We start from the raw sequence: 21546 nt of genomic DNA, 5'->3' as shown, positions 1-21546 counted from the left end.
TTTTGTTCAGATCTGCATTAGTAAAACTTTATATATTCTTCATATATAAACTAAAACATATACACTGTAAAGTCAGGGCTTTGTTTCACAGCTATGTCAGAGACTCAACATCCTTCACAATAATTCAAGAGTACTTTGTGCCTCTCACACTGACTTCACGGCTACCTCAAGGCTATGCCTGACAGGAATCACCACTCTAACCCATGACCACTTCTCTGTGAATGGAAGCATGTAGATTTCTCTTGGCTTCATTCTGCCCGACACAAAGGTCTTGGTTTTTTTCATAATTCCCCACTTCTCCTCTAGCTATGATATTGTATGTGTTTGGTATGCTCATTTCTCGATTCTCAATAAACAAATATTCCAGCTACTCTGTTTTGGGAATTACTTCACACTAGGTTCATGATTATTTAATCAATCCTTATTTAAATTGAATGAATCTAACTGTACTTGAATGCTGGGAAGGAACATGCTAAAATCTCCATTTGCCAGAATTTCACTTGCCAAAAGCTAAAAAGGTTACCAAAATAAGGGTTTAATAATGGTTTCCACTGACAGTATCTACTGCTTCTCTTTTCTGTTCCATAATTGTTTCTGTAGCTGTGGCACTGAAGAATGTTAAATATCTTTCTTTTCTTAAAGCTCATTTTAGAACCTAAAAGCTTACAGCAACTCCAATTTCTTTCGTGAATGATTACATTAAAAATAAAATTATCTCTGATTGTTGAATATTAAATCTATGTACCTCCAGGGATTCGGAGATGAATGGCCTGAGAGCACTTCATTTTAAAATTTTCCATTTCTTTTCCTTGTAATCTTCAGGCAGCGTTTTAAAGTTGTACCCGGTCCTAAATGGGCTGTTCATGGGTTCTATATTAATTCATCCTGTAAACTGCTGCAGAGTACTACTGCTGCTATTTTATGTCTGTGATTGTGTTTGTATCCCACATGAGTTTAATATTTAATGTGCTGTTGTAAAAGGACATCATCTTACATCCTTACAGTGTGGGAAAAGAGCTAGAATTAATCCATGTTTGAATAGTATAGATACATTCTGTGTGAGGTGTCATGAAATATAAACCGTGTGGGTGAAGATTCTACTTCCTAAGGTTTTTAACACCATCATTTATTCAGATTCGTCAAGGAGCCTTGAAAAGTAAAAGGTCTGTCACTTGTAAATGGTTTTGGATCGGGAAATCATCTGTGCTTATGCACTGAAGAGGCTGACAAATGTTTTGTTTTAGGTGAGAAATGTAGACTGAGATGGCCAGTGCATGATCTTCATGGGACAATTCATTATTTTCACATATTGCTTCATTCCTTTCAAATGTATTGGTCCAGTTAAAAATGTAAGTGGAATATAAAACATTTCAAACCTGGTCTGCATGCAACTCAGATCTTCCTCTGTCCAACAGGGTTTTTAATGTCATTTGTCCAATTACAGAACGTATCTTGATATTAGCTTTAAGGAGCCTAGAAGTTGCATGCCAAGATCATTAAACTCATAATGTAAGGTTTAGAATAGATTACCTTTATTGCTTTCCATCAGCATTCTGTACACTGTCACAGAATTTTAATTTATTTTCTTCTTCCAAATCCAGACTATCGCTTCCTGTTTGATTGGGTCAATGTTATACAATGTTGGAGTGAATTTTAAACAGAAATATTATTGAAGTAAACATGCTTTCACAGAAATGTCAGTTATCTATTTATATATTATATATCAAGGATTTACCCAGGATGTGATTAATGTCTTTGCATTTTAAAGCTGTCCATTTGTTTATTGACAGAAAACAATCTTATGACCTTTTGGCTGTGTTTGTTTTTGGCAGAGAAACAGGTATAGATCAATCTGGCCCAATGGGTGCAAGTCCTCCCCTATCAGTGAGTGATAATTGTTTGTCATGTGAAGTTACTGGAGGTGCTTCGATTTACATTAATGTAGTCTACACAATCCACGCTTGGCTGCACCTTGAAATTGAACCATTGATTCACCTGCCAACCTCCAAAGGGAGCTCACCTGCTGCAATAGGCTTGCAGTGCAAATACACACATTTACAACAAGCTGGATCATGCAGGGTGTATATGCAGTATATATGACTCTCATGAACCCTGTGGTGGAACATAAAACATTCCAAGTATGCCCCTGTCGTTAAAAACAATTTTCATTTGCTTGATTTATTTCATTGCACCTTGCAGCTGAAGCACGCAGCTGAGTGAATGTTGTCATATGGCCTCAGTATATTACTGTGTATGAGAAAGACACAAATGCAGGACATTCATCGTGTCAGCTGCAGGAGTCGTTACCGGCGTCCTCTAATGCCTGTTTCCGTAACCGAAAATTAAAGTCTTAAAACTGTGCATACCGTACTCTGTTTTAAGATAGTTAGCATAGGGAACATTCATGAGAAACTGAATTATGTACAGTGTCTGTGCATACTCTCAATCAACCCAGCTGCACAGCACTCGTGGAAGACCGAACGAGATGGTCTGTAACGTCTTTGCTTTTAAAAGAGGCCATTGCAGTACCTCTTCAGGGGTGACAATGTACAGTATGTATCCAGTTATCAGACTGAAGACGAATGAACACCATATTTTTCCCCCTTCAGTGTTAACCTATGGCTTAAATATGCCTTGATCTTCCTGTGAACCATCTTGTCCCCTCCATGCTACCCCCTACACAAGAAATAAAAGAACTGAGCACAGTTTTACTATGAACAGTTGTGTGTCGACTGGCAGCTTTTTTAAAGTATAGGCAGTTTTGAGTCTGGCTGTGACAGAGCACTGCTGCCCGAGCGCTGATGAGGGCTCTATTCTCTCATCATCATTATTCTCTTGTTTCCTCTTTGTCATAGGAAGAAATGGAAACACAGGGGATGCTTCATTTGCATAACCATTTGCATTGTTATTGTAAATAAGCACTATTAATTTCACTTGTGTATTGGTGGTTGTTTGTATTTGTCTCACCTGTTGACCCACAGTGCTGCCTTTATCTCCTGTCTGTTGCACCACTTTGTCTCGGGTTCCAGACTCTCACTCACCTCTGGTTTCAGATGGATGCCTACCTGTTGAATAAGGGAACCTGGGGGCAGAGCTCAGTGTGTTTAAGTTAGCGGTAGATTTTGTGGCAAGTACAGTATATCCTTGTCTTCTTGCTCTTGCACAGCTTGGTTTATAGTAGACCAGTACTTTGAAGAACTCTTAATGAGAAATGTCCTGGAGGAACTGCAGTTTATCATGTTTGTCTCATTTGTAAATATTTTTCTTTGCACAAGGACAATTAGAAAACAGGCGCTCTTTGCACTTTATTACGGAGTCGGGTCTACCTTTTCAAAGTCTTCCAGGGGGATGTGACGGCGCCTGTATTTACTGTAGGCTGGTTTTGTCACATGTGGGCAAGTATCAATGCCTCTTCAAAACAAAACTTCTACAACAGCTGATGGCTTTGTTGAAGCCTGAAGTCCCAAGAGCAATAAAGCCAGCAATCAATAGCATTAAGCAACCCCTTACTCAACGGCTGACCTCCAAAAGCGACCGGCACCTTGTCACGATTATAGTTCCCCCTCCTTAAGGGTGCTCCAGCCCTTTCACTAAAGACTTTATTCTGTGCACCTGTTTCCCATTCCCAGCCCACCTTATAAGCCAGGCGCTGACGCTCTTCCCGGCTCTGCATCTGATTTCCATATCATGCGAGTCCGGGACCAGGAAGCGCCTGGTCCCGTTAAGGTTTTAACCTCTGTTCCCGTTCCTGTTCCCCGTCCGCCGGTTCCGACCCGGCCTTCGTGGTTTTAATTCTTTCTTCTGATGGATCTTCTGGTTTTGGACTTACCCCTGTGTTTTGGATATTCCCTAAGGACTACTCTTTTGGATTGTTCGCCTCGGCCACACCTCCCCCGTGCACCAGCGCACCTTGGACACGCCCCCCTGTCTTCAGCCCCGTATTCCTGCATGACGTTTCCCTAGTGTTTCCCCACTCCGTCGGACTGTGTCGTCCGCATAGGGTCCGGAAAGAACTGTTCGTTACACACCTCTCATTCATACTGTACAAGGTTCCTGACTCCAGAGTGAAGGGTAAACCCAATTCATAGACTGAATATAAGAACACTTACAAAGGAAAGGAAGCCATCTGGCCCATTGAGCGTGTTGGGTAGTTAACAGCAAATAGATTTAAGGATGTCATCCATATGTAACTGTAACTATTATTTGTGTTTAAACTATCATCCCTTGAACCACAGTATAGATTCCAGCTCACAGAGATAGTAATGTGTTAAAAGTCATTTTAGGTTTCCCTGTTAGAAAGAACAATAAACTAGGTCTGCTGTAATTGTGAACAGAAAACTGTAAACAGAAATTGATATTTTGGGAAGAAAAATATGATCTGGGTAATTCCTTTTCAAAATTGGCCAACATAAGACATTACCAATTCACCATTACTATATTTTGCTAGAAAAGGATCCTTATCTTGGTTCATTAACTTTATAACTTTTCCAGGGCTCAGATTGGAAAATAGACTCTAGATACTTTCTACAAGCTGTTAAGGTGTTTTGTACTGTTTCGGTTATTCAACAGGATTATAAACACTTGCTGGGGGCATGAAAATTATTTTCGACATGAAAAGAAAGAAAAACACGTATACTGTACAACATGTACAGTATGTGATTTGATCTGAGTTACCACATATCCGTTTATTTTGTTAAAACAGCCAGGGATATACAGATTGTACAGCACTGTATATTCATGTTGCTTTTTTTACTGACTACCTTTTCACCTTTTCTTTCTAATGTAATTAGAAATTATATAATTTGTATATGAGTATAGTAATAAAAATGCTGCTACACCTACAGTTTAGAACAGATTTAATAAAGATATAATAACCCTAGAAGATCTAATCTCTAGGGGCCTGCAGTACACACAACAATGCATAGCTAGTCCTTAAATCCAAATTATGTGCAGTACATGTACAGCAGGTACAGTACAACCTGCAAGGCAATGGAGTAATACCTACTTCACAGACAAGATTAATCTGAGCATCTGACCTTTTGGATCACTGAATGGTTTCTTTTTTTCCAAAACTATACTGATAATTATTATTCTATTTACGCATGTTTGTCTCAGAAAAACAAAAGAAATATACGGATTTTGGATGCTGATTTATACCGGTAGAATGTCTAGCCTGGTGAAAACCAAGAAAGAAAAACACAGAGAGGCTCCAATATTGCTTGCTTACCAAGAGAATGATGCCTTCGTGGGTAAACTTAGGTAAACTTGCCGGCAATGTTAGGTCTATTCAATAAAATGTCAGTGCCCCTACTGAAAAACAGAATTCATCATTGTTCTCATAGTAACTTTATTACCTTGCTGCAGCTGTGACATATTTCTTTTGGATGCAGAGTATCCAAAAATATTTTTTTCGATGAATTATGCTTTTGTGCACGAAGGTCAATGACAGGGCCCAGTTTTATAATGTGCTTAGACAAAAAAAAATATATTTTGAATTCTCAGACACACTCGCATTCCCAGAAGCCAAAAGGACTGTTTTAAACCCCGCAAAAGAACAGGCATAATCATAACGCCTAGGCATCAGAGCCAACCACTGAAATCGTGTCTTGGCAATATATTAGAATAGGAAACATAAAATAGATAGCACAACATTTAACATCGCTGAAATGGAAAAACAAGAAAATTAATATTTCTCCCAGTTGACCTTGTTGCGGATTTACAATACATTCATTGCCAGCAATTGAAACTGTTTCTTCTTCAATCACTCTGTTATTGTATAAGTCAGGGGGTTTTGGTAAGCAATCATTTAGCCTTGCTTGGACAACCAGACACTATCACTAAACAAGAGCCTGACAGACGCTGCTCTTCATGTCTTACTAACTTAGACGCACACACACACAAACCTCAACAAATTATTATACCATATGTGTTCAGTTCTGGAAAATAAAATTCAGGAGGTGCACATCTCTTTTACAACAGCTCCCCCTAGCGACAGTGTGGTGTGGTCTTCAGGACTTCAGTACGGTAGGGGGGCGTGATTGTACGTCCTCACGTTTCCGTACGGAAAAGAGGGTTGTACAGCCCTGAGCCTGTGCGCCAGAGACCAGGAGAGAAATAACAGCTTTTTACACTCTCCGTAAAACAGGTACGAGCTTTTCAGCACGGGCAACGCAGTCCACGTCGATCTAAAATAGGCGATCTTGTAGCGCCGACACATTTCGCTAGAAACGTACCTGCAGTACTTCCATAAACCTGCTTAAAACCAAGTCCGAGCCTGATCACCTTTTCCGCCGGATAGTTATTTATAGACACTTTGCCCCGAGTTCACTTGGAAGCAGCGAGGTTAGAAGGATTAGTGGTATTGGGCCACTATGCATTTATAAAACCTTGCGCTTTTTATTAGGAGTTCTCAATAACATTTTTTTTCTTAATTGCGAGCCCTGCTTTGCAAGGTAATATGCTCAAGTGTTATGCACAGGCCGTGTTAGTATAGTTAGCCAAATGCCTCAGTGTTTACTGTGCATAATGTGTTTGAACGCACTGTAAATGCTTTATCCTCGTTCGGTTTACTTTTATTTACTTCTCAATCTATGTGGATTCCCTGCTGTTATTAAAGGACCTCTAATGAAAACGTGAATTGTCGCCAGTCTCACCCGTTGTACAGTAGCTACAGTACCGTACCCTATGTAACCGACCTTTTCTTCAACAGAAATGGCATTGACCCAGGTTTCATCTAACAAATGCAGCGGCGGCTTCCAGAAAGTATTCGAGCATGACAGGTAATTTATCAATATGAATTTTCCTTGGGGGTTGTTTAAAGTAAACCTGAGTTTCTGTCCGAGGACTTTTTTTCCCCTAGAATAACAATCCGTCGTAGTAGAATATAAATTGCGAATCTCAGTCCCAGTTCCTGGATTCTTGTGAGTGTCGTGTCTTCTGTCCGTTTATCGGACTACTCAAGCTGAAAAAAAAAGACATAATTATGTTGTATACTCAAACTGTAGATGTGATTTCTTAGGGTCCTATACAGCAGAATATTGAAAACACTCACCTTTAAAAGGAAGTTTTTGACTGAACTCTAGCGCAGCTATACCCAATCCCCATCATTACAGAAATTAGCTCTATCTATCGAACACAAACGCCTCCCTTCATACTCGTTTCCAGCATCCCTCCCTCAGCCCACCTCTACCTCACAGCTGCCCCTGGGTCACTCAGTCTGACTGGGATTCGAGCCTCCTTGCCCTGCCAAACTTCTCTCACCAAATGTCCCAGACAAAGCCTTCTGTTACCTGTTTCACTGAAAGAAGGTGAAATAGGACATACAGTACTTCCAAAACAATTAAGTCTTCTATTGTATTTCAGAAGTTAGTAGCAAATTACTGTATCTGTAAATGTGGCAACATTTAGAACTTTTTATTCTAAATTAATCTTTTCACCGTCTGTTTTAGAATATCTGTCCATATGTATGTTTCCATGTGTTTCGTCTTCAACAGCACCGAGCTGAAATGCAGAATGAAATTTGCCATTTATTTACCTCCAAAGGCAGAGAGTGGAAAATGTCCGGTGATGTACTGGCTTTCTGGTGAGTCTGATACTTTTGATTTCTACGATTCCTCTGCTGAGTGTTTTGTACTGTAGCTTATATAATGGCTGGCTGGGCCGATGGGGAGCATTGTGAAGCCCAGGACCTGCTTATACTGTACATGAAGCCTCAGATATGTGCAGAAGTGAAGCCTCTGCGATCTTGTGGAGGGGTGTTTTTATCAACCAGGTGAAGGATTAACAGAATACATGATCCGTAAAAAACAAGCTCTGCGCGCCAACTGTTGCAAAACCTTCACCTTTCTTTAGTGTTTTTAAATTTTCGTTGTAACTTAGCTTATTTGGTGCGCTAACTCCAGTTATTCCTCAAAAGAACTATCTGAAGGGCTTATTTGTTTTATTATCTTGTTAATGACTTTAATTATGAACTTCAGTGGCAGTCTCTTTCGATCGTGAAGTTGTACGTGGGATTCTGAATGTAACTCTTGGATTGAAGGCCTGTCACACACACGAGACAAAGTTGTAGAGAAGAGATCATTAAACACGTCTTTGTACAGTGGATGGTTGTTTGCCCGGTATGCCTTCCAGCATGCAGGGGCAGCAACATCCTGATGCTGTTTCTGTAACATTAGTTTTTTACGGGACAGGGCTGTTAGTCTTGTGCCCAACCTCCAACATGGAGGACCTGGCGCCCGACGTGGGACCCGAACCCACTACCCTGAGATTATGAGTCTCGTGCTCTACTGACAGAGCTAGCCGGGGCCTCTTTGTACAGTACCCATTGTAATATTGTTAGAAATACTTTCTCTTTTACTCAAATTGCTGCGGCTCAATTCACTACCAATTAGTGTACAGGTTAGATGGGCCAAAAGGCTTCATAGCGTTTGCAGCCTTTCTTGCGTTGTTAACTGGGACGGCCGTGCTGTATAAAGGTTTATACACTGATCAAGAACCAAACAGTAAGCAAACCCATCCTTCTGCCACCTCCTTCCTGTCTGCATCTCGCTCACCCTCATGGCTGAAGACATACAGTACAGTACTGTAAGATTTCGCTGCTGGATAGCAGCAATCGCGTGCTTTCTGACTTATTTCCTGACCACGTAAAATCCCGTTTGTCTCTCTAGGATTGACGTGCACAGAGCAGAACTTCATTACTAAAGGAGGCAGCCAGCAAGCCGCCGCAGACCACGGGATTATCATCGTGGCCCCGGACACCAGTCCTCGTAAGCTCCACGCCATCCTTCGCATTCAAGCTCGCTCACGACACGAGATCTGAGCCAGCACAAGGCCCGGAGTTATTCAGTAGCGCCATGTAATCTTTCACGCATCAGACATGATCTTATAAGGAGGACTTTTCATCACATTTGGCCCTTTTTTTCACCAGTTAGATTGTGAAAAAATCTGCCCTTTTGTTTTCTTCACCTCTGCGTGTGCTCCGCTGTGCTTTTTCGCCGGTCCTAGGGGGCTGCGGTATCGAAGGGGAGGACGAGAGCTGGGACTTTGGCACTGGAGCTGGTTTTTATGTCAACGCTACAGAGGAGCCCTGGAAGACCAATTACCAGATGTATTCCTACGTCACGGAGGAGGTTTGTCATCTAACCATTCAGCAAAATCACACATTCGCTTCACTGGCTGGATTTCGCATCTCCACCTGCTTTTATAGCTCTGTAAAAAAAAAGCTTCGGCCAATCCCTGCATTTGATCTTTTTGTTTGCATTTCACCTAATTGCTGGCATCGTCTTCTTCATTTGCTCGGTTTATTTAAGATCTGGGCCTGTGAATTTGTGCGCTACCTCTGCTTCTCTCTTTGTTTCTGCACGTGAACTCTTGCGTAATGTGATGCTTTAATTATCCTTCGCTTTCACAGGTTCAGTGACGTTTGAATAATCCTCTGCTGTGGAGTGTGTCTGCAGGTCTCCCTCTGTAATGGAGCTGTTTGTATTCAGAGCACTCTAGTGTGCAGTCTTAATATTCTGATTTGTTAAATTAGGACTCCTATGATTACTGGTCTCTCTTCCCAAGCTCCCTCGCCTGATCAACGCTAACTTCCCTGCGGACCCTGACAGGATGTCCATCTCTGGGCACTCCATGGGTGGCCACGGAGCTCTGGTCTGCGCCCTGAAGAATCCTGGGAAATACAAGGCAGGTTGGGCGCCAGTGCATTGGCGATGCTTTCCGGCTCTGTGGTATAATGGGGCTGCCTCAGTGTTCAGACTGCGTCTGCTGGGAGATGAGAAGGCCATTGTACTTCGCGAGATTAAGCCTCTTTTTCTTGTGATCGTGGAACCCGAGCATTCATTTCTCGTCTTCTGGTTTGAAACAAACTCAGTCCCGCTCTTCAGAAAAAAAACAGGCTTTTCCTACAGTTATGGTTTTGATCCCGGTGAACCTGTTGCTTTGCAAATTCAGTTTTCCAAAATGCTTATCTGCAAATGTAATTATTATTGCAGAGTTTGACTTAAGTGTCTTTTAAATGTGTTTCTCAGACCTTGTCATTTTCATGTGTAACTTATACAGTACAATAATTTATAGACTTCCATAGTGAAGGTGACAGTATTGTCCTTTACATGCAGAAATATAGAAAGACACCCTGAGTACCCAGGGAGAGCACATTTAGGGCACTCACTCTTAATACAGTTAATTGTTTCTTACTTTCTTAAGCACTTAAGAGACTTAAGTTTTAAGAGACTTACCCAGCTTTCACTATATATTTACCTTAAAAAGTCAGATTTTTCTTTCTACTGGTAAGCATTAGAAGATGTTTGCGCTTTAGGTATAGGTTGAGCTTTGAGTGCCACTTCACAGAGTGTGTGGAGAGGGAGGAGGGAGCTCCTGCCACTGCTGTATAAGGGACACAGAGAAGTAAAACCAAAGCTTCTCATTTTCACTGCAGCCCTTTTCCAGATACTGTATTTGAGGCGAGAGCTCTGTTACTATCGAGGGAACAAAACGGTCTTGCAATTGCCTGTTATCTAAAATCACGAGTTGTCACGCTGAGAAGGGTAATACCGGTTTCTGCTCCTGATTTTTTTTGCAGGCTGTTTCAGCGTTCGCTCCAATCTGCAACCCCGTGCAGTGTGCCTGGGGCCAGAAGGCCTTCAGGGGGTATCTGGGTTCAGAGAGTTCGAGATGGGAGGTAGGACCCTTTGGAATGAAGTGCTGGAGCTCTGTCTCGCGGTGTCCGAGTTTCTCAGTAATGTTGGTTTGTGACGGTGTGCGGATGGTGTTGTTTCCTCGTGGACCTGTCCTAATGCACGGTGTCCGTTTCTCTGCGGTGTTCTGCCAGAGCTATGATGCCACAGTGCTGGTGAGCTCCTATTCTGGCCCCCAGCTGGACATTCTGATTGACCAGGGCAAGGATGACCAGTTCCTTGCGGCCGGGCAGCTCCTGCCTGACAACTTCATCGCGGCCTGCACGGAGAAGAAGATCCCTGTGGTGTTCCGACTGCAGCAGGTGAGCTCGGCTGCGTCCGCGTCCGCGAGAACGGGGGAGAGACCTGTTTGTTCTTAAGGAAAAACACCCTGTAGGCTGGATAAAAGAGTTCATTTGTCATGGTGGGAGAGGTGACAAAATGAGAATCCTTGATGCATATCATGTCATACCATACCGTGTCACAGGAAGCCGGAGCCTACCCGGCAAGCAACAAGCGCAAGGCAGGTTACACCCTGGACAGGACACCAGTCCGTCGCAGGGCAAGTGCAAGCCAGTCAGACATGGGGAAATTTGGCCCAGACACCGGGATAACTCCCTACTCTTATCGAGAAATGCCCGGGGATCTTTAATGACCACTGAGAGTCAGGACCTTGGTTTGACGTCTCTTCTGAAAGAAGGCACCCACTACACTGTAGTGTCGCCGCCACTATACCAGGGGCATTGGGAGCCACACAGACCGTAGGGTGAGCGCCCCCTGCTGGCCCCACTAACACCTCTTCCAGCAGCAACCTTAGTTTTTCCCAGGAGGTCTCCCATCCAGGTACTGACCAGGCTCACGCCTGTTGAGCTTCAGTGGGTTGCCAGTTGCGAATTGCAGGGTGACATGGCTGCTGGCGATGTAATGTAATAAAAATTTACATTACATTGCCGGCAGCCATGTAATGTAAGAATGTAATAAAGACAGGAAATTTAAATTACGTTGTAGTGTTCTGGGGTGGTGGCATGGTGGTGCTGTGGTTGGCATTGCTGCCTCACAGCGCTGGGACCCTGGGTTCAGTTCCTGGGGTGCTCTCTGTGTGGAGTTCGTATGTTCTCTTCATTTTTGCGTGGTTTTCCTCTGGGTGCTCTGGTCCAGAAACGTACTGGTACATTACTAGGCTTTGGGAAAAGTGCCCCTGGTGTCTGTGTCTGCCCTCCAGTGGACTAGCATCCCACCCAGGGTGTACCCTGCCCTGTGCCTGTTGCTTACGTTTGTTACCCCGTATTGGATAAAGCAGTTAGAAGATGAATGGATGGCTGTTTTAGTGTTCTTCTTTTTTCTCTGGTGTGTGGACAGCACGAAAATGTCTAGTTATTTGGCAGCATTGATTTTATTTTAACATGAGATTTCAATAATGTTCCTTGCCTAGTGGTATTTAGTGTTAATTGCTTCTTCACTTCTTTCCTCCACCAGGGCTATGATCACAGTTACTACTTTGTGTATTCCTTCATCGCCGATCACATCAAGCACCATGCCAAGTACCTGAACGCTTAAAACTCCACCCACATGGGTCACCTGTGCCTTCTGATGCCACTCGGCTCATGGGAGCCCAGCTCCGGGCAGCTCGTCTTCTCCCAATGAACAGTGGTTTTGTAACAGAATAAAGGTACTGTATGTGACTGTCATCAGTGTCTGAAATAATCATTCAGGTGTTGTGTTATGCAATCCCAGCATTTCCCTTAGTTATATACAGTATAATGTTGAGGTGGTTACATGTCTCAGACTTTCATCCTGGAGGGCAGCAGTATCGTCCCGATTTCCTGCTCACATCGTCAGCTGACTGGTGTACAGTAATTATTCCGTTAGCTAGACAGTCCTCATAGTTCTTGGGTCCTGGGTTCGATTCCGGCCTGGTGTGCCCTCTTTCTGGAGTGCACCTGTTCACCCTGCATCCGAATATTCAGTTTACTTGAGTCAGTCTTCCCTTCATTAACTAAAACCTACACTCTCTGCCTGAAATGTATGAGCCCTGAGTTACATGACATATCCAAATCCAACACAATGAAAATCTACACAATACAGTCTTCCCCCTTACATTATATTCATTCATTCAGCGGTAAGGATCTAGAATTCAAATTTCTATAAAATGTAAAAACTCAATGTTAATGCCAGTTAGGTATGTACAGTATGTACAGGCCGTCCAGGGCCGCTACCTGGTTTTCTAATGATGGTTGCATGTTTCAAACCACATGATGCCTCTTCTTCTGTGTTTGAAATTATGATTCACTTTGTAACTTTATTTTTCACAAAAAAGACAGAGGCGGGAGTGCTTTTTACAAATAAGACATTTACTGTTAAAGTAACATTTGTGCTATGTACAGTATTTACAGCAGTTAAGGCGATGGTAAAAATGGTTTATATGTTTAATACACAGTAGTGCTGTACAAAGACTATTGAAATCCCTAATAGCCATATTCATGGACATAGTGTAAAAAGCAGTATAACAAAATATTTAACATACTTTATTCATGGTACATCTGACTTTAAACATACATAAAAACTCATTAATACAAAATAAAACTTATCTGACCAAGAAAATCCAGATCTGTAAAAAAAAGTTACAAGTTCCTCTATAAAAACACACTACTCAAGATTCAGCAGTTAGCGTTTTGGAGTAAAGGAGAAGGAGCCTCATTTTTCATTTATTCATTCAATTACAAGTATTATGTATTTTTAAAGAATTACTTTGATTCACTATTCACCAAAATATGATTATCACCACCTCTACATGTTGTAAAAAATAATAAATAAACATTAAAGTGCAGATTATGTCAAACAAGCTAGCTGCCATTAAGGTTTCAAGCAATGTAGCTACAGGTACATTCTGTTTATGGACTAAAGATTTATTTTTAAATGCTGCCACAATATTCTGGGCATGCACTCAAATGTGTTTGGTCTGACAGTCCGGTCTCCTAAAAGACAATCAATGGAGTTTAGAAAAGAAATTTGGGATTAAGAGCAGATCCAAATCTCTCACACTTTCTCGTGCTTATGTATATACGTCTTGCACTCAGGGCTTTCATTCATGTATCTCTTTTGCACACCCCCCCTTCACCCCACCTGCACCCTTGCAGCAGCTCCCTGGCTCATTCCTTGCCAGAGTGAGGGGGGGTTTGGGCGGTTTATCCAGCCTCAGACAGGCTGCTATTCCCTTAGCTAGATGAGCCTTGCCAAATACTTTATACATATGTCTTTCTCTCACATTTATTAGGATCTAACCAAATTACTTAAACAAGACAAGTCACTGGCATGTGCAGATCATTTCAGTAGTTACACAGTAGTTATTTCACTATTGTGAGGAATGAGCCAGGGAGATGCTGAAGGGGTGTAGATGGGGAGGTGGGGGGAATGTGAGAGAGATTAGTGAAAGGAGGTCCTAGGCACGACATTTCTATACCTAGGCAAGAGGAAGTGTTTGAGATTAGGATCCAGTCTTCCTTGTATGAACGTGGTGTGCTGTGCTTCGAAAAACAAGAACACAATTTAGGAAAATATGTGGGCTTCCATTGTCATTTTGAATGATTTTTTCTTGTTTTTACCCATAAATTCCTGTGCTTCATTGTAAAAACAGGCTACCTTTTAAGTATGGAATTCAAACATGCAGAGCCCTTTTGGTTTAGGAAGAGCTCTTAAGTAAAATAAGAGGAAAGCCTGAACTTCCTGTGTTGTTTGGAAACCCACACCCATTTTTGTGAATGAATATTTTCAGTCATGGGAGTATTCGAAACATGATTAAGTTTATCAGCATGAACTACCTGGATAAATTAAGGTGGAGGCTTTTCTGGTTTCCAAGAAATACATGACATGTAAAATAAAAAAAAACTTTCTAAATGTGTTTAAGAACTGAAACCCTACTTGCGCAAACCTACATCACTTTGCAGCTCCATTTACACATATCCAAATCCAGTCTTAAAATAATCTGAACATCGGAAATACTGTATATACATGCTAAATTAGAAAAACACATATTTCTATTTTAACCAATCTCCTTTATCTTCTTCAATACTGTATGAACTTCTTTGCTCTTTACTTTCATTTCCAAGGATAGTCTAGGCCTTTGGCATCTGTCATACACTTCTATTGAAATTGGATTTTGCTGCTGAATCTTGAAGTAGTTTTAAATTAGGATGCTAAGCTCCATTAATATGAAATTTCACAAAATAGCCCCAAGCCCCCTTTCCATCACACATTTATCATGTTTTGAGTATCCTGCAACACTTGTAAATACAAATCCACACTGTGCAATAACCCCTTCACCACGAAAGTGCAATGTCTTCCTCATGAATGCATCAGAAGAATAGCCTAGAATCTAAGCTCCATTGAAGTGTTTAAATTTGTGCAAACGATGCATAGTTTTCAAGCACGTCACTCTGCTATAGTGATTTATAAACTTAGTCAGAAAATAACATTTCAAATCCAGGTGATGGGACATGATTTCAGACAGGAAGGAGAAGAAAAAATCCAAACTCTTAAAAATCCAAATTGAAACTGGAATATGAAAAGCACAGACTTGGCGCTTACAGATCATGACCTCTTTGGTCATGTCGCGCATACTTCTGCTTAAGCAAAATTAAGACTGACACTATCCTCTAATGCTATTGGTACCTCCGCCTTTCATGTCTTTACAGAAGTTGCCGATTCAACATTTCTATTCCATTCATACTTAAGATGCGAAGTCAGTTTCTTACAGATATGGGACCCAAAAGAATACTACTGAGCTAGTGTTGTCAGTTAGAGTGTCAATCTGTTAGACACAGCCCTGCTTTCTTTCAACCGGCGTTTCTCCAAACCAGAAACGAGCACTTGCACAGCTGCGCTGACCGAGTCTGTTAGTGGTCACCAGGGCACAGTGAAAGTAGGGAGCTGCGTCAGCACGCCTAGGCTGCAAAAAAACACCCGAAGAAGGGTCCACAGCCGAAACGTTGTGTTTCTTCTCTTTTCAGCAGGGAATAAACCTTTACTTGGTCTTTATCAGGGCATAGTGTTTAGTTATCGGTGGTGGGGACAATGAAAACAATTGGGCAAAACAAAACTGTGTTGACACAGCTCATTCACAGTGTTGTTTCATTTTCAGAAGAACGCTAGCTAACGTCAGTGAAGAGTGACGAAATGGTGCTTTGTGCTGTGCTAGTGTATGTACCACTCTGCTCCTTGTTCCAACGCCTCCACACCTTCTCTCTCTCGAGACCTTGACTGGTTTTCAGCAATACTTTGGCCCGCTTTTAGCACGCGTGTCTCATGTGAGAGGAGCTGAAGCGGTCAGAGAAACTCCGGAATGTCCCACAGTACAAATACATGCACATACAAGCACCAGCCATGGAATGAAATGCCACACTGCAGGAAGTCACTAACCCCTGAGACGCAATGGAGAGCCACTTAACTTTTAAAAACAATGATAGAAAATATACACTTTCAGACTACACTCGCTTTATATCAAAATATATTAACTGTGTTAAAAAGCATTTTTGGGATACATTTTAGTGAAGTATACATCCATCATCCTCCTGAACAACTAAACACTTTAAATAAATAATATAAATACTAGGTTGTAATGCTAGTCCGTGTAACAGACCGCCGATAAGCTCAGGATGCTCTGCTCATAGAAGTATATTAAATATTGGTTCTCAGCCCCCGGTCCTGTCTGGGTTTTCGATCCAACTGGCCCCAAAGTTCATTTACTGAAAAAAAACAGCTTTTTTTTTTTACATTGCATACAGAATGCTCAAATTTCCTAAACTTTTAAAAAGTAGTCCAGACCATGAACCCAAGCCCTTGGAAGGCGCCATGCTGCTCTAGAATACCACCTCTGCCAGGAGCACAGTCGATCTAGCCTGGCAGAGGAGTGTGGGTGGGCGGCTCTCGAAACAAAGATCTGCATCAACTGGCCAGCAAATCCTGCTCCATGAACAGCAATAATCATAAAAAAACAAGCGCTGAAAGCTTTGTGGTCAGTATAAAAATTGAAAAATGCTCCCTTATCAAAAAAAAAACCAACAGTTCTCTTTCAGGAGGTATAGCGGCAATATGTGTTGATTCACTTTGGCTATGACCGTGTGCTAGAAACACTTTTGTTGCTGCTCATTCAGGCGCTGTTGCGAGCCTGATTCTCTCTCCGTCAAACCTGGCGCTCATGTAAACAAGGCTTGTTTGGTTGTGGCCTCGTCCACCAGCGCTTGGACAGTCATGCTGACTTTAACCAAGCCTTTCTCTTCAAGTATGTGATGGGGCAGACATAACTTCTCCTAAAATGAAAAGAAGGCAGCACAGAAAATGTGAATAAAACAGGAAGACAAACAGCACAAATACAATGAATTAACACAGAGGAAGCATGTGGAGCAGGCTGGGATACTTGTATGATGCTGTAATTTTTTATCTAAATAGTTTCAGATACACCACCCAATAAGAATAAGACAGTAATACTGGTTGTCAGATCGAACTCTGAACTCATCAAACTCATCAGATCGTTGCTGATAGGTCTCAACTCTACTTGTGGCCTTTTTCCAGCATCTATTATATTGACGTAAAGCTGCAGGTAATGCACTTTGAAAACTTCTGACATCACACAGATCTCAAGAATGATGGTTGTCCGGTTTCAAATTCTGTACACGCCAATTCACTCAGAACAAACTACTGTATGTATAACTCAGGATTTAACAGCAAAAAACAGAACATCACGTCACTGATTTGGATCGATCAGAGTAAGAATACATCAAATTATATATTTTAATTTCCATATTTAATAAATATGCAAGCGGTAAAAATAAAGCCCTAATAAATCTAATACTTAACACTTCTTAATATTAAAACAAAATACAGTAAAGAAAAACAATAGGATAGACTTCTTAAACACATTCATTATTTAAAAATTATCCAAAGTGATCTAAACTGTCTATTGCTTTGATAAGCATTAATTCTGTCAAATTAGCAGCCAAATGAGAAATTAAGCATGAAAAATGTGTGATTCCTTCCTACAGTGTTTCCTTAATCATTAATGAAAGAATCACAATGAACAAGCAAAATATAAAAAACAAGAATTACTGGGAGAGTAGATAAGAATTTAAAGTGTTCACTTACAACACAAATGTATTTTGACTCAAGAAGATATACTGTAATATGAACATAAAATATAATTAAGATTCTCCTTTTGAGAGAAAACTGGCAAAACTTAAAAGTTCATACTGATGAAAAATAATCCAAAAAGGGACATATTTTTCAAGAAAAAATGAGTTTAGCCTGGAAAGAAAACAACCCCATCGACACTCTCACTGTTGTCAGGTCATCTCATATTTGGACTCCCAGTATGAAGGAATTAGGTTATATATTTTTACTATACAAAATACCCATATCTGGCTATAAAGCTGCCCTAACATAGACTAAAATCAGACAAACTGGCTATTTTCATAAGAATGGAAGATACAAAACTACCCATATCTCTTTGCTGCGAATAAGCATGAATACTAAACTACAGTTCTATTTATCAAGACTGTATCACTGTTTTATATACTGTACATTTTTAATACACCACTGGCTGTTTTCTACACGTAAACTAGTCTTTCTAAGGAGTCATATTAACAGAAGTGCCAATAAGATCCATTTTAGAATATTTTCGTAGTCTGCAGGATGTGTGTCGTTGCGACAAAGCCTAATAAAACCTGATGAATGCCGAAAGAAGAACGAAAAGTCCCAATAAAAGAAGTAAAGAAGTCCACATTTAAAAATGTTTAATGCTAAAGCTGTCAAATAACTATAGGAGTCTTTCTTATCTGAGAATTACCATCTCCAAGCCAAAACCAGTCCCATAATGCCTCTTGATCTTCCAGTATTACCTTTGACACAACTCGGCCAAAGGAAGATCAGGTGTAAAACAATTGATTAGGAGGAAGGAGAACGAAATGAGCTCAGCATTGTCAGGACGGTTGTTTAAAAGACATTCTCAGATATGTGCTTTTCTGGTACCTGTAATGTAATGTGTGCTGTAAGATGGAAACATTGGCTCACTTAAACCGCTCTTGTCTGAAGGCATTAAAGACTTGATAGAAGCACTGAAATGAAAAGACAAGGCGTCATGCACACGCATCCCAGGTTATGTTAGTTCACTCCAGTTGTACGCGATAAATAGCAGGACTAGGCAGAAAATGTGCAAGAGGCTGGAGCCTATAAGGTCCCAGACGCGCCAGGCAGGAGGAGGGGCCTGGGGGCTCAGGCCTGGGCTCTCGCTTGTGCGCGCCAGCAGGGCACAGACGGTCCTCCGAACCGGCCGCACGTCCGACTGCAGAATGTCGTACGGAGAACAGAGGTCAGTCTGTCCCCCGGGGGAGAGGACAGGGCAGCCGTCGGGACAGAGAAAAACAAGGCAGGGAAGTAGAAATCAGAGATCAAGTCATGAGAGCAGAGACAGCCTGACTCTGTGCAAGACCAGTGTTTGTGAAAGAGACAGTGCAAGAGCCTCTCCAACGTCTTCACTAACACAGAAAGGCGTGTGTCCAGTACTTGCACTTCAAATGCAAAGCTGTCATTCGGTATTTTAAGTGTTTGGTAATTTTGTATTTTAATTGCACGCACACCCAGTAGTACTACAAATCAGTGGGTACACTTCAGTCATAAAAATGCTTCCTTGGTAGTAAGTAGTCACACTACTTCAGATTTTTGAATTTTTAAGATTTTTTTTGTTTTGTTAGTTGCTTGCATGAGGTACTGTCTTTTTCAGCAAGAGTGGCACTGGTGAAAGTATGGGTGAGGAATGAATCTGGAGCAGGCACACAGTAGCTGCTCATTATGCTGTGAGAACAGGCACATATGCAGGGAACACCTGCACCAGGAGACCTGCAAACACATGCAGCCAGGCAAGGCTGGGGATCTGTGAGCCAGGCGATAGTCAGTGATGTGAGCTGTCTCACAGGTGCGGTAGTGCGGTGCTACATCCATACAGTGAATGAGCAAGGCTTAAATTACTACCTTCAACTTAACCACGTCAACCACATATTTAAACAGAGAATTAAGAAAGGAATCATGATTCATCTGACCAGCAGGCCACATTATTACTGTATACATTGCATGAGCACACATACAGTTACCATCAGAAGCCAAACTGCAGTGAGAGTTTATCTATCCCCTGTGTTAACAATTCTAGTAGGGATTTCTACAGTAAAAAAATCTCTTTTCAATTTTTTTTAAATTACTTTTGACGTGGTGAAATGACTATCTCGTGGCTGGTGAGAATCAAACAGTAAAGCAACAATAATTGCCCCCGTCTTTAGCACTCAGACTAAAATCATTTTTCATGCAGTTTAGCTGCCAAGTAGTGTAGAGTACGCAGTTTCTTTCACCACATCTTTTCTTCCTGAGTTCCAGATCACTTCCCCAAGTGAGGAGGGCACCTTCATGTACTGTAGCAGACCCATGCTTTATAAGTCTCTTGTTTGTATCATTTATGAGGTCCTTTCCTATCAGTGGGTGAGCCATAAGCTGACAGGAACCCTCTTCCTGTTCAGAGAGGAAGTACTTCAAAAGGGAACAAAGGGGCTTATTTGTGTCAGACACTCAACTCACAAGCACTGACCTTTTTTACAGGGAGTTTATAGCCTGGATCTTCCTGTTATTTTCAGTGTTTTGCTCCTCACATTACCTGTTGACCTGAAATCCGACTTATAAGGACTTTACAGTGGGTTAACACCCCCAGCCAGAAACAACAACACGAGTACTCATGGAAAAAACATCAGGCAGTAATCAGGAAACAGTAATCTTCTAAATGAAATGCAGACTAATACAAGCTGCCCTGGCCTTGTGGTCCCTCTCTCATCACGATCAGGAGACACCATCCAGGTCTCCAGATCAGCACACACTGATCTGTTCAGCTGTTCAGAATAACCGAAGAGAGGTCCCAGGAGACAGAGACTACAGAGAATGAAAAAAACACCACCTCTTCGCAACCTCCACGCTAAAAGTAGGGCAGATGACTCCCCCTGGACTAGTTGGTAGATCATTGCAGTTTGAACCCCTGACCATGGGGTACTCGTGTTTACAGCTCACTCCGCTTTAGCCAGAGACAAAACTGCACTTACAGTCCACTGATTACAGTATATACAGTAATCCTGAGGAACTTCACAGCTTTCCGAACAGTGCTGACAGAGTCCAGACAGAGTATCTTACTGACAGAGTGTCAAAACCATCCGTAATGGAGCTGCCGGTCCTGGAGTGTCATGTGTGGGTTAAGCCACCGGGAGGCGCCGTGGAGACACAGTACCATGGGATCTGTCGTGGCCAACGAATAAGAAACATTCGCCTTTGCTACCCGGAGGACAGCAGCTCCTGCAGCACAGTGTCACCAGTGTGAGGCAGCGCCACCTGCTGACCCACCAAAACTACTCTCACCGGCAACTTGGCTTTCTTTGGAGGTCTCCCATCCCATCTGACCGAGCTTAGTGCCTGAGATATAACGAGATCAAGCTGGAGAAGGTACAGTAGTAACCCTGCTGTCACAGCAGTGTCTGTCAGCGTTCTTGCAAACTGCATGCCTTCACTGACCTGTCCTTCCTCGTCTCTACTAACTGTCTTGCAGCCGGGACGCAGGGAGGTCAGACAAGGCTTATTTTGTATTAAGGACAGCATGGAATTTAAGTTTTCCCACTGAAATCCATTTTTACACAATCCCCAAAAAAACCCCTGTTGAATCAATGCAGGCGGTAGTTACGCTGGAAGTCTACGTGCAACAGGTGTCTGCGTTTTAAAGACCGCTGTACTTCGATTGTATCAAAATCTTTTGGGGGTGTTCCTGCCCACTAGATGCAATGTGGCAGAAGAAGAGCACATC

General features: G+C 41.9%; 2 protein-coding genes across 4 annotated transcripts in view; one reads left to right on the top strand and one right to left on the bottom strand.

The window, feature by feature from the left end:
- The first annotated feature begins 6024 nt into the window (after positions 1-6024).
- esd (esterase D/formylglutathione hydrolase) lies at positions 6025-12361 on the top strand. Its single transcript, XM_088913054.1, has 9 exons — positions 6025-6145; positions 6710-6779; positions 7494-7582; positions 8667-8765; positions 9004-9128; positions 9565-9684; positions 10580-10678; positions 10829-10996; positions 12150-12361. Exons 2-9 carry the CDS (start codon positions 6712-6714, stop codon positions 12228-12230), a joined length of 849 nt encoding a protein of 282 aa, XP_088769180.1. The 5' UTR covers positions 6025-6145; positions 6710-6711; the 3' UTR covers positions 12231-12361.
- Positions 12362-13005: 644 nt separating this feature from the next.
- Positions 13006-21546, bottom strand: part of lrch1 (leucine-rich repeats and calponin homology (CH) domain containing 1) — an 82688-nt gene continuing 74147 nt past the window's right edge. For 2 of the 3 annotated variants that reach the window (XM_088913051.1, XM_088913052.1), the window contains one exon: positions 13006-16978. In XM_088913051.1, coding sequence (XP_088769177.1) covers positions 16865-16978 — 114 coding nt within the window. In that variant the 3' untranslated portion in view covers positions 13006-16864. Of the gene's footprint in view, positions 16979-18703; positions 19039-21546 lie in introns of those variants that run through there. The other variant, XM_088913053.1, reaches the window with a different exon arrangement.

This window comes from Atractosteus spatula, chromosome 4, assembly GCF_055471065.1.
Source record: "Atractosteus spatula isolate fAtrSpa1 chromosome 4, fAtrSpa1.hap1, whole genome shotgun sequence".
NCBI lineage: Eukaryota > Metazoa > Chordata > Actinopteri > Semionotiformes > Lepisosteidae > Atractosteus > Atractosteus spatula.
The sequence above is the reverse complement of the archived record's forward strand: the minus strand, read 5'-3'. Positions and strand labels throughout refer to the sequence as shown.